We start from the raw sequence: 11,900 nt of genomic DNA on the forward strand, positions 1-11,900 counted from the left end.
GCCATACATTTTTTTAAGTAATTTGAGATCTGAATGTGATTTCTAATGTAACGAGAACGTTAATATTTTAAAGCTATAACAAAGTTTTAAATTTCTACTTTTTTTTTTTTTTCATTTATTTTAACTGTTCTGTTACCTTAATTTGATGTATGTGGTTGGGGAATGTTGCTTCTCCTCTTAGCATTTGTTTCTATAACCAGAAATAAAATTATATATGAAAGAGAAAATGCCCTGAAATTGCTTTGCTGCTTTGGGGTGACAGACCTGAATCTTTCCAGCGTAGTATCATAGTGAGGTTTGAGTTTCCTGCAGCAGTTTGGGTTGTTCTCACAGTGTAAGGGGACAGTGTGTTTGATATTTTTTCCTTTTATTTTATGTAGGAAGTAAGTATTTATCTGCACACCTTGCACTGTTCCAGAGTTCACAGACTTTTGATCCCTTGGCAGTTATTTGGGCAGCTGTTGACTCGCAGCAGAGTGAACATAATGTACGTGTGTTTGAGATCTGTAATGTTTCCCCTGGGAGTTATAAACTATTCCTCCAGCTCCAGCTTTTGTCATGAAGTGAAACATTGTTATTTTGAAAGAAACTATTTCAGTGTATTCCCCTGTAACTCATAGTAATGGTTTCATTGAAGCATATGAGGTCAGAAAACATCTACCTTATAGTTGGGGTTTTCCTTCCTTGTCCTCCTAATGCAGCTACAATTTAAGTTCTGGGTTTATTTTGACTAAACATTCTGAGCTCCAGAGTTAAATAGGAGTAACTTTTAAGACCTCAGTTGACATAAAGTAGCTGTAATTCATAGAATCACAGTATGATTTGGGTTGGAAGGGATCTTAAAAATTATCCAATCCCACCCCCTGCCATGGGCAGGGACACCTTCCACTAGCCCAGGTTGCCCCAAGCCCTGTCCAACCTGGCCTTGGACACTTCCAGGGATGGGGCAGCCACAGCTTCTCTGGGTGTCCTGTGCCAGGGCCTCACCACCCTCACAGGGAAGAATTTCTTCCCAATATCCAATCTAACCCTGCCCTCTTTCAGTTTGAAGCTGTTCCCCCTTGTCCTGTCCCATGTAAAAAGTTTCTCTCCATCTTTCTTGTATTCTCCTTTCAGGCACTGGAGGGATTTTTTTTTTAATTGACTAACTAAGTAAAAAATAATAACATAGTACACAATGAGCAAAGATGTTCAGCAGAGCCATTTTTCAGGAGCATCTTTTAAAATTGTCCTGTCTTTGGTTCCCCATGTGCATCGGATGTATTTTCTGACCCAGCCAGGAGAAAGGGTGCATAGAAAACACTGAATGCTCCTGCTTGCTCCCCTCTACTCCAGCTCTGACTGTTCCAGCTGAGGTGACGGATGCTGCTGGTCTTCCCAGGGCAAAGGGGAGCTGCTGCTCTGTTGGCTAATTGCCCAGGAACGCTGTTAATGAACTCTAATGCCTGGAGGGTGCAAGGCAGGGAAGTACCCAAGGGCAAAGTGCCAGCCTTTCCTCTCCTGACACCTCCTCCTCCTCCCAGGGGGATGCTCAGCATGGTGGTGAGAGCTTCTGCCTCGTTCGCAGTCAGGAGAGACGAGACTGATGGGGAAATACTAATGGATTTTTAACCTTTTGGAAGTGCTGGAGACCCAGCTGCTGAGCAGCTATTTTTAACATCTCCCACCAGTTTTGGAAAACACTGTTTTGTGAACAGGTTGCAAGAAAGGCTGATGCGATACCGTTTACCATCACACTCTTAGAAAACCCATCTCTGGCATCTCTCTGCCATGTGATGATGTTTTCCATAGATCTGAGCCCCCAGAGCTGTTCCCCTTCATGCCGTGCAGGATGGCCTCGGAATAAGCTTCTCCTCTGACTCCTGAGGTGGAGAATAACAGCAGCAGCACCACGATGTCCAACGGAGATAATTTTGGCATTACCCCTCCTCTGTGCAGGCAGGACGCGGCCCAGCCCCGCCGGGCGGAACCTTCGTGCAGCAGCCGCCGCGTCCCCCCGGAGGCGGCCCCCGGCGCACCGGCCGGCCATGGGGGGCCGCTTTGGGCGCGCACCGGGGCGCGGGGCCGGGCGGCGGGTGCGGGATGTTCTCGGCGGCCGCCGAGAGTTTCCTCAGGCAGGCGAGGTGTGCTGGGGATCCCTCGGGAGGGCCGGGGGACCGCGGCAGGGACCCCTCGGGGCCGGCCGGGGTCCTGGCTGGGCGGCCGCGCCTGGCGCTGAGGGATCAGCCGGGCCCGGGGTGGGTGCGTAGGGGGAGTGATGGGGGCGGGAATTGCGGGTCCAGGGCCCTGACAGCCGCTGTCCTCCCCCTCCCCCGGCAGGGAGATCCATGAGGAGGAGCTGCGGAGGTTCGCCGGCCGCGTGTCCGCCCTCCTGCAGGGCCCCGAGCCGGGCGCCGAGGCCGCGGAAGGGCTGCGGAGGCTGCACCTCACCGTGGCCGCCACCAAGTACCCCCGCAGGTGAGTGAGCGCTCTGGGGCTCTCTTGGTGCTCAGGGAAGCAAAGCGTTGCTTTCTTAACCACAGCAAATAAAAGGAAGGTGGTGGGTTAGTGCTTTAAAAAAAAAACACCCTGTTTTTTGGAAACCCTGAGTTCGATATAAACATTAAGCCCCTCTTTGCCTCCCCCCCAAGCTAAGCACAAGGTGCCTGCCTGCTTTTGCAGTGGGACTAACAAGTGTTGGTGTCACTGAGCTCTCCGTCAAGAGCAAAAGCATTCAGAAGTGGAGATGATAAGGTGACATCAGTCACTGTCGAGGGGGATCATCCTCAAGCCAAAAATACACAGGAAATAAACATCTGAATCTTTTCTTGCCTGGCTGTGATGCTTTGCTGTGACTCTTGCAGGCTGGATGGCAAGTTTGTGGAGCTGTTGCAGACAGTGCTGTGCTCGCCCAAAAGCCCTGAGCAGGTTCAGGTGTTATGTGCTGCCATCCTGAGAGAGATGTCACCTTGCAATGATCTGATCCTCCGCTGTGATGAGATTCAGGATACAAAGCTCTTGAGCCTGGTATCCTCCGTCCTTCTGGCTCAGGTAAATGACCTGTCAAGTCACAAATCTTCCCTTGTCAATATGGATTTGCTTTTTGATTGTTCCCTGTTCCCGAGCTCCTTCCTGAGCTCAAGGAGAGTGAAAAATCATTTGAAAGTATATAGGAAAAAGCAGAGGCATTACGATGTTCATTTAAGGAACCTCATTATTCTGCTTTGCATAGGGAAAAATGGCAGCTTTTTTTTTTTGTGTTTGGCATTTGATAACAAAAACTGCTTAAAACTGTAATGTTTAGAAACTGATGCCCTGGAAGCAAAAAGGAACCCTTTAGTCCTGGCTGCTGGAATAGATTTCAAACCTGGGCTGCTCGAACCTGGAGAGCAAAGGATTTTAGAGTGAATTTACTACTCCTTTTTATGATACTGACTTTCACGTCTAAATATAAAAAAATATACACGGAACCTATGAAACATGTAGGGCTGTAAATGTGAATGACACTGCAAAGATCCAGATTTTCCAAGGAGAAGAAAACATGAGAACTTTCCTGTTTTCAGAGCTGCCTGGGGATTAAGCTGGAAACTTCTTTTTTTCCCCCCTACTCCTTTTACTATTATTGTGCCTGTTAAAGATAAAATATTTTTCTGAAACTTCTCATTCTGAGTTTCACTGTGTGTTTGGAAATGTCTCCTATGTTTCTGACACTCATTTGAGTCTTACTTAGCTAGAGGAAATGAAACAGAAACCACAAAAGTGTTGCTGATGTGCTGCCTTCCAAAGCTCCTCTCGCCCATATCCAGCCTTGAAACTGTCCTGCAGCTCCACGGTGTAAAAATATACTCATTAACACACATAAGCAGCCCCATCATTTGGGATCTGTGAATTCCAATTGCAGAAAATCTCTGTAAAATGTGGTAAAATGGCCTGTGCTGTGAGTCCTTTTTGTGTTGGACTTTTGTACTGATGCCTGATGGAAGAGGTTGCATGGTGTTGGACTCTAGCACTGGTAGATTGTCTGCCCAGCTTTACCTCTGCTTTATTTTTAAGGGAAACAAGAAGGGTGAAGTGGCTGCTGTGGGGCAGCGGGTTGTAAAAGTCCTTGAAAGAAGATTGCCCGAGGGTCAGAGTGCTCTGTTCCTCCTTCCTGTCCTGGCAAATGTCATCAGTCTCTCACCAGAATCTCTAACTGAAGGTAAATATGTAGGAAGGGCTGAGATTGCCACCTGGCTGTGATCTGTGTAGTGATCAGAAGGCTTCGGTTAGAAACTGCTGTCAAAAGTGACATCTGGGCCACAAGGAAAGTGAACTTGCTGGGTGAGATACATTCAAACACACAAAAATGGGACTGGGCCTTCCAGTCAAATCCTGGATATGGATTTGTATCACAGTAACTGTGCTCTAGCTGAGGTCTCCACATGCAATAGGAGTATGAAACTGTAGCTATCCTGAGGGGCATCAACCAAAGTGAGAGGGAGAAGCAGAGATGTGCCTGTGCATCTGTCCAAGAGAGCAGCAGAAACAACTAGAGGTGCTCTTCATAAGAGAGAAAGGACTGTATTGGTAGTGGTGAGGGATGTACCCTGGTGAGTAAACCTAGGAGAGCATTTCAGGCTTAAAATCACGGGGATTTGTGTTGTGAGCAAGAGTCGGTTTCTGGGAGTCTCCTGTGAGGTTTGCAGAAGTCGTGCAGTGTGCAGGAGAAGCTTTGGGGAGGATGTTGGGCAGGGATGTATGGACTGGCAGAGCAGGCAGGATTACCTGTGAGTCCTCAGGGAGGGATTTATGCCTTTGGCTGCAGAGCTGAAGCCAGGCACTGCCTGAAGAGAGTGACAGCGTTTTTGTACCTTCCTTCTAATAGTATCTGTAGGTGGAGACAAAGGAACAAATACCTCTTGATTGATGTGGTAGCAAAAGTCCTTGATTCCAGCACTCACTCCCTGACTCCGAGGTAGGATGAGGAGTACAGGGCATCCAACCCCGGCATGCCAGTTCCTTTGTGGACTGCTGGATCAGAGAGACAGTGATCTAGGCTGGAGAAAAATAGGGTTAACAGGGGTATGGTGCAGAGGCTGCTTCTCTGCCCAGTCTGGCAGTGACCCTGTGGCTTTCCTTGCACAGAGCAGACCGATGCTGTCAGCAGGAAGCTGGCTGACTGGCTGAGGTATGCAAGTACTCAGCAAGGAGTTGTTCAGCCCTCAGGAGGTTTCTTCTCCAGTCCCAGAACCAAACAGGTGAGTGCTGAGTTACTGTGATCACCTCACAGGGGCATTTGTTAGTCAGGTTCCCAGAATCACCTTCCTTTGGAAAATGGTAGCCTGGAAGTGCTGCTGTTCTTAAGTGTTTTTTGTGGAGTAAGTGGTCAAGACACACAAAAGCAAACTAGGGGGATTTATAGCTCCAGGATTTAAAAGTTCTGTAGATCCAGAGCTTTAATCATAGAATCATAGAACCAACACTGTTGGAAAAGACCTCTGGGATCATAAAGTCCAACCCTTGATCCAACACTGCCGTGGTTACCAGACCATGGCACTAAGTGCCATATCCAGTCTCATCTTAGAAACCTCCAGGGATGGTGAATGCACCACCTCCCTGGGCAGCCCATCCCAATGTCCGATTACTCGCTCTGTAAAAAATTTCTTCCTAATATCCAACCTAAATCCTTGAAGTAGTTTTAAGGGAAGAGTCTTAGTGCCCATGTACCTCAGAGTAAAAGGTGATTGCAAATGAGACCAGTGTCAGAGAAAGTTTGAAGTGTTTCAGCTGGGCAGAAGGACCCAGGACAGCTGGCTTTTCTCTGTCTGATATCTGCCCTCTTGCAGCACCCTAAATAAGGGCTACTTGTCTCCATGGGCTCAGTCGAGTTTTCCCTGCCTTCCCACTCAGCCTTTCCCTCAGGGTCTGACCTGCTGCATCTTTTCTCTCAGCCTGCTCCTGTTACAGAGGTGGATGGTGCCATTGCCACAGACTTCTTCACAGTGCTCTCAGTGGGCCAGCACTACACACAGGACCAGTGGCTCAATGTGCAGGCCTTCTCCATGCTGAGAAACTGGCTGCTGCTCTATGGGGGCCAGGAGGGGAAGGCCCCTAATCCAGGTATGGACTGAAGGTCTGAAGGCCAGGGTAAGTTGCAGCCCCAAAGAGGGGTGTGTGCTCTGAGATGTCATGAGGTGGCTGTACCAGCAACCAGCAACCTCCTCTGTTTCAAAGTGAGAGTAGGTTAGATTAGATATTAGGAAGAAATTCTTCCCTGTGAGGGTGGTGAGGCCCTGGCACAGGTTGCCCAGAGAAGCTGTGGCTGCCCCGTCCCTGGAACTGTCCAAGGACAGGTTGGACGGGGCTTGGAGGAACCTGGTCTACTGGAAGGTGTCCCTGGCAAGGGGTTGGAACTAGATGATGATCTTTAAGGTCCACTGCAACCCAAACCATTCTGTGATTCTCAGTGGCAGGAATATGGGCAAGAGTTCAGAGATCTTGGACTAGGATCAGGGAAGCTTTTGGGAGGAGTATCACAAAGCCTGCTGACATATCCTTAGTGAGCCTTACTCGAGGAGTTACTCATTCAGTGAGTCCCCTGCTTTCAGACAAAGCCCCGTGGGTCCCTAAGAAAGAAGGGCTGGGTGGTGGGAGACAGCATCTCCTTAGTGTTCTTGTAACATTCCCTTCTCCCCTGTCCTCCTGTTTTTCACACTGCCCTGGGGATGGACAGCTCCTTTGCTGTTGCTGGACCACTGCGTGGGTTACATCACCCATGTCATGAGCTGACACATGTATTCTTTATTCTGTAGGTGACAAACCAGGAATGGACAGGTCTGTTACATCCGTGGTCTCAACTACATCCACCCCTAGTCGCCTGCTTCCCCCGAAGGAGCATCTGCGAGAGAAAGCCTTCGAGTACTGCCAGCGGCTGGTTGAGCAGAGCACCCGGCGTGAGTCTTGCCATGAACCCTCCCTGGAGCTCCCCTGGCAGTGTTCTTGAAAACATTTCTGGTTCACTGCATGTTTGGGCTGGGATCTCACTCCCTGGAGTCCGCAGTCAGGCTCCAGGGGTGGGACCTGCTGCAGCTGCTGGTGCAAGTCGTTGACCAGCCCTGAGCTGGGGTGTTGGGAGGGATTTGGAGGCAAAGGCCATGTTCTGCCTCCTCCCCTTGATTTGCAGGGGAGGCTGTGAATCTTGTTTGTCATTAGCCTGGAATCAGGATCAGGATGTGTTCCTGCCTGTCCTGAAATTGGAGTCAGTGCTCAAACTGCCAGTCCAATGTTCCTGTTTGGGCTCAAAATGTAACTTGGACTCCTTTCTCTGGCAGGACCCCTGAAGAAAGATGACGGAGACCTGCAGAGAGCTGTAAGTACACAGAGGTGGGGCTGAAACCCTGGGAGTTGTGGATTCCCCCACTCCAGTCTGACTCTCTGCTCTCCTGCAGTGTCTCATTGAGGCGGTGACGATCATGGACATCATCTGCAAGCAGGACTCCTCCTACGTGTACCGTGCTGTCTCCTTCCTGAAAACCCTGCATGGCAGGATTTGTGGGGATGCCACTTATGCCAGGGCACTACTGCCCATTGCCCAGTTCTTCCTGAACCACAGTAAGTCATCAGCTCCCACTCCCTCATCCACAATCTAGTCTTGCATACTCCAGCACAGCCTTTTGTCCTGACAGTTTGCTGGCTCCCGGAGTTGGTAATTCCACCTTGGCTGTACTCTGGGATTGATGATCCCACTCCAGGAGACCCAGCAGCTGAGGGGTCCCATGCTCTTTAGAAAAACATAACCCAGATCTAGCTTAGGCCCTGGAACCAGTGTTGGCAGGGTTGCTGGGTGGACTGAGCTCAGCGATGTGCTGTGTCCTCCCAGGCAAACTGGCAGCTGTGGATTCAGATGCAATCTACAAACACTTGTTCACTGATATCCCGGCCCAGCTCTTCCACAACCCATCACTGGCCTTCGAATTTGTCCAGTTCTGCAAAGACAACAGCCAGCTCTTCACGGACACCTCCACCATATTCAGGCAGAGCTTCCCAAATCTTTTCAAGGTACAGCTTACTGGAGCAGCAGAGGGGAGAGCCTGCTTCACATTCCTTTCTGTGCCCCAGAGCCCTCTGAGTGCCTCCATGGCAGTGCCAGGGAGAGCACAGGCAATAAGGACTGTTACAGAGTTTTAAAGAGGGAAGAGGGTCCTGGGTGTGTTTAGCACTGCCAGGAGGGGAGAGTCTGTGTTAACAGGACTGCCAGTGGGTTGGGAAGCACAGTGAACACAGGACACAGCACTTTGTTCCTAGAAAAGTTTAGTAAGTTGCAGCTTACCAGCCACTGAAGCAGCTGCCAGAGGCCTGTGCTGAGCTTCCAGCAGCCTCCTGGGTTTTGACCAAACCCTCAGATTTCTCTGGTTTTGCTTTTCAGAAGTGGTTTTCCGTTCCCCATCCTTCTGTCACAGCATGGAATTGTCTGGGTGTGTGGTGGGGTAGCTGGGATGGTGCAGCAGTTTTTGCTTGTTCCTTGCAGTTCCTGGCATGGAACAGCCCACCTCTTATCTCAGAGTTTGTGGACCTTCTCCCATTTCTGCTGGATGCAGGCACAGCCATTGAGATCTTCCATTTGCTGCTTGACCTGCCCTGTCTGACAGCAGCTCTGGACATCCAGCTCAGGTAATGCACCTTCCCTTCCTCTCAGTTGCTCATCAGTGTCTTGACATTGACCATGGCCCAGTACACTCTTCTCTGAGCCCCAGCTTTCCTCTGGCTGCTGCTGTCACAGATCTACAGTCGGGTTAACACAAAGCTGGACTGTCTCTGGGGCTTAGGGAGCTGTTGTTATTCCCTTCTCCCTGTCCAGCTCCAAATGGTTGCCACATGCTGGGTCTGCCATGAGCCAGCACCTCAGCACAGAGATGGGGGCTACCTGATCTTCCCTCCCTGCTCTTACCCCCTTTTTCTGGCTTTGTTCCCCTGAAGGCATACAGAGGTTTCTTCCTGAGGTCATTAGGAACTGTGAGTCTCCAGGAAGATGAAATAGGACTGGAACTGGCTGTACCTCTGCTCTTCCTTGTCCTCCCAACATGAACAGCTCTGTCTGAAGTGCTTAGAAAAGAGAGGCATCCAAGAGGCAGATGTTGGTGGGCTTGCATGAATGAGGGTGCAGAGTGCCATTTTTCCCTTTCCCGGGAGTGATACAGAAGCAAGTCTGGAACTGTTGCCTGAGCATGGGGAGGGTCTGAGCTCATAATTTTCTGCCATACTGATTGTCTTCCAGAGGGCCTGGACTAACCAACTTGCTGTCATTGGTTCAGTGTTCATGATTCTAGCTGTGTCCTAGACTGTTCTCATAATGCATCATGTTCTCTGTGTGTTTCCTGCCAGGGCAGCTGCTCTTCCTACCTCTGAGAAGGCCACAAGTGACCCAGCTGTGAAACCAACCACCTGCCTGGAAGCCTTTCGTCATCCCCTCTACAAGAGCACATTCCAGCATCTTCTCCGCACCAAATCTGCTCCTGAGGACACCCCAGAGAGGTGGGAGCCTGCCACCGGGGTGTGGTTCAGCCATTCAGCTCTGGGAGGCAGCACTGGGATTACTGGGAAAGGCACAGCCACTCTGGGGCTGGGGTGAGGTGGATTTCCCTGTGTCAGCTTTGCCAGCACTCAGAGACCATGTGGGGGATAGGGAAGGGCAGCCAGGAGAGTAGCTGGGAACAAGCCTTCAGCAGTAACTCTTCTCTTGCCCACAGTCTGATTCCACTTCGGCAGCTGCTGGGATCCCTGGCTGGCAACCCAAGGGTGGTGCAGTGTGCAGAGACTGTCCCTGTCCTATTGGAGCTCTTTTTCAGGGTGGTGGCAGAGGTATGTCCTTTTGGGGGAGGTTGGCTCCCACTTGTGCCACAGGGGTCTCTTGTTGTGTGAAAAGCAGTCGTAGAAGCAAAATAGTTAAGATGCTGCAGCTTCAAGAGAGGGGTGCTCCAGGGGAGGGTGGGTTTAATATTGGCATGAACCAGCATTGAGCTGGCCACCTCATGCAGAGAAGCAGAAAAGCTCCATGATGCAGTGTCAGGGTTACTCTGTGCTCTCAGCCAGCTGTAAAGGAGAGGGGTGAGAGCAGAGTGCCTGATAGCTGCTTTCTGCACTGCTCCCCCCCTGCAAGATCAGGCAGTTTCTCTGCCAGCTGTCTGACATGGCTGGTTAGTTTGGGGTTTGGCTGCTGAAAGTCACTTGTTTCAGCCCTTGCTGAAACAAGGGTGGTTTTTCAGTCTGCAGATGGGTCTCTGATAAACCAGCTGGTGGTGCTGCTGCTGCAGAGGAGCGACCAGCTCTACGAGATCCCAGTGTTCAAAGATGACGTGTACAGGTGAGAGGGGACAGGAGGCCCAGCCAAGCTCCCAGCCCAGCTCCCAGCCCTTCCACTGGCTGCAGCCTGGCATCCCAGGGAAGCCCAGGAGCCTTTTCAGTTGTGGCCCAGTCCCTGCTGTGACACACCTTTGGAGGGTGAAAAATAGGAACATCCTGAGGGTACAGCACTGTGCCAGTGGCTGGGTGCTGCCAGCCCTTCCTCGGATGGGTGATGACCACCTTGCCCGTGGTCTGAGCTCTGCCCTTCTCCCTGCTCCAGGGTGCTGAGCTCACAGCTGGCCATGCTCTGCAAGCTGCGCCCTGCACTTGTCGTGGAACTGTCCACAGAGATTCTGGAGTTCTCAGGAGCAGTCAGCAACATCCAGAGCAAGGAGCCCATCTTCACCCACATGGTGAGCGGGGTCTGTCTGCGTCTGCCACAGGCTGCTCCAGCTGCAGTGCAATCTGGCAGTCACCTTCCCTTTCCTCTCCTAGAGCATTAACGAACCTGATTTTCTATTCCCTAAAAATTACTTGATTCCCTCTCCTTGTGCTTACCCTGAGTGCATCTGCCTTTGCCCCAGGTCTGGGCTGTCGGGGAGTACCTGTCGGTGTCCTACGACAAGCGCTGCACTGTGGAGCAGATCACATGGTTCTTTGAGACCCTGGAGGCCGTGCTGTTTGAGATCACCCAGTTCCGGCCACTGGCCAGCACCCCCAGCTGTGCCCCCCGTGCCATCAGTGTCCTCATGGCCACCTTGACCAAGCTGGCAGCCCGCAGCCAGGACTTGATCCCCAGGTGAGGACGGATGGTGGGGATGGGCAAAGGGTTGAAATGTGCAGATCTCATGAGTCCAAACATGGGTTTGCTAGTGATAAATGACTGAATTTGTCGACTGATGGAACCTGAAACTGAAACAGGACAGAGGAGATAAGCTGTGGAGGGGCACAGTCTGGGGAAGTGGGATTCATCTGCTGACTAATGCTCTGTCACCTGATATTCAATTGCACTAGTCTGTGGGTGTTCACAGGCTTAAGTAGTGACCTGGCTGGGTGCAAAGGTCCTGCCAGCTGATGTCTGCATCCTCCTCTCCTGCAGAGTGTCCATGTTCCTGTCCAAGATGAGGACATTTGTGCAGAGCCCTGCTGTCACCTCTGTTTACTGTGAGGAGGACCTTGAGGAGATCCTTATTCGGGCAACTGAGCTCATGAACCTGCTGAAGATGCCCAGCGTGGCTCAGTTTGTGTTCAACCCCCCCATGGATGTGGCCAGCACACGGCTTCAGAGAGAGATGAATGACTCCCTGCCTTTGGCCCTGAGGATGGTCACCCATCTCCTGGAACCAGCTCCTGGCTGCACGCCAGTATGAGGGCAGGAGGTCTGTGGAGTAACTTACTGGACACTGCTGACACTCAAGGCTGATCTTAACTGGAAATGAGGAACAAATGATTGCAAATGAAACAGAAAACAGGAATAAGTAGAGCTGAGGCTGCTCTTCTGCTCTGAGGTTCTTTGTATTTCTGTTGCTTTTTTATCTCCTAAGCTTGTCTTATCCCTCCCTGGCCTGTATGCATTGAAAATATCAGTGGGTTTGTGTGAA

The 11,900-nt window shown here is 50.9% G+C and overlaps 1 protein-coding gene across 3 annotated transcripts; it reads left to right on the forward strand.

Annotated features, from left to right (window-relative positions):
* The first annotated feature begins 2,014 nt into the window (after positions 1-2,014).
* On the forward strand, positions 2,015-11,806 carry AP5Z1 (adaptor related protein complex 5 subunit zeta 1). 3 transcript variants are annotated; one of them, XM_032704223.1, is made up of 17 exons: positions 2,015-2,123; positions 2,320-2,457; positions 2,844-3,030; positions 4,033-4,177; positions 5,104-5,216; positions 5,910-6,078; positions 6,771-6,911; positions 7,290-7,327; positions 7,407-7,569; positions 7,838-8,016; positions 8,486-8,628; positions 9,340-9,489; positions 9,705-9,816; positions 10,221-10,318; positions 10,580-10,712; positions 10,884-11,098; positions 11,399-11,806. In XM_032704223.1, the coding sequence occupies exons 1-17, from the start codon at positions 2,083-2,085 to the stop codon at positions 11,667-11,669; spliced, it is 2,436 nt and encodes an 811-aa protein (XP_032560114.1). In that variant the 5' UTR covers positions 2,015-2,082; the 3' UTR covers positions 11,670-11,806. The 3 variants fall into 3 exon arrangements, with proteins under 3 accessions (XP_032560114.1, XP_032560116.1, XP_032560117.1); XM_032704225.1 differs by having other exon boundaries at positions 6,783-6,911; XM_032704226.1 differs by lacking the exon at positions 7,838-8,016 and having other exon boundaries at positions 8,556-8,628.
* Positions 11,807-11,900: the final 94 nt, after the last annotated feature.

The sequence above is a fragment of the Chiroxiphia lanceolata genome, chromosome 16 (assembly GCF_009829145.1).
Source record: "Chiroxiphia lanceolata isolate bChiLan1 chromosome 16, bChiLan1.pri, whole genome shotgun sequence".
Taxonomy (NCBI): Eukaryota; Metazoa; Chordata; class Aves; order Passeriformes; family Pipridae; genus Chiroxiphia; species Chiroxiphia lanceolata.

Excerpts from the sequence above, each read along its gene's own strand:
- AP5Z1 (XM_032704223.1), top strand. The coding sequence starts at position 2,083 with ATGTTCTCGGCGGCCGCCGAGAGTTTCCTCAGGCAGGCGAG. Across the intron at positions 6,079-6,770 it reads GGGGAAGGCCCCTAATCCAG|GTGACAAACCAGGAATGGAC; the intron begins GTATGGACTGAA and ends TTTATTCTGTAG. Across the intron at positions 9,817-10,220 it reads TTTTCAGGGTGGTGGCAGAG|TCTGCAGATGGGTCTCTGAT; the intron begins GTATGTCCTTTT and ends GTGGTTTTTCAG.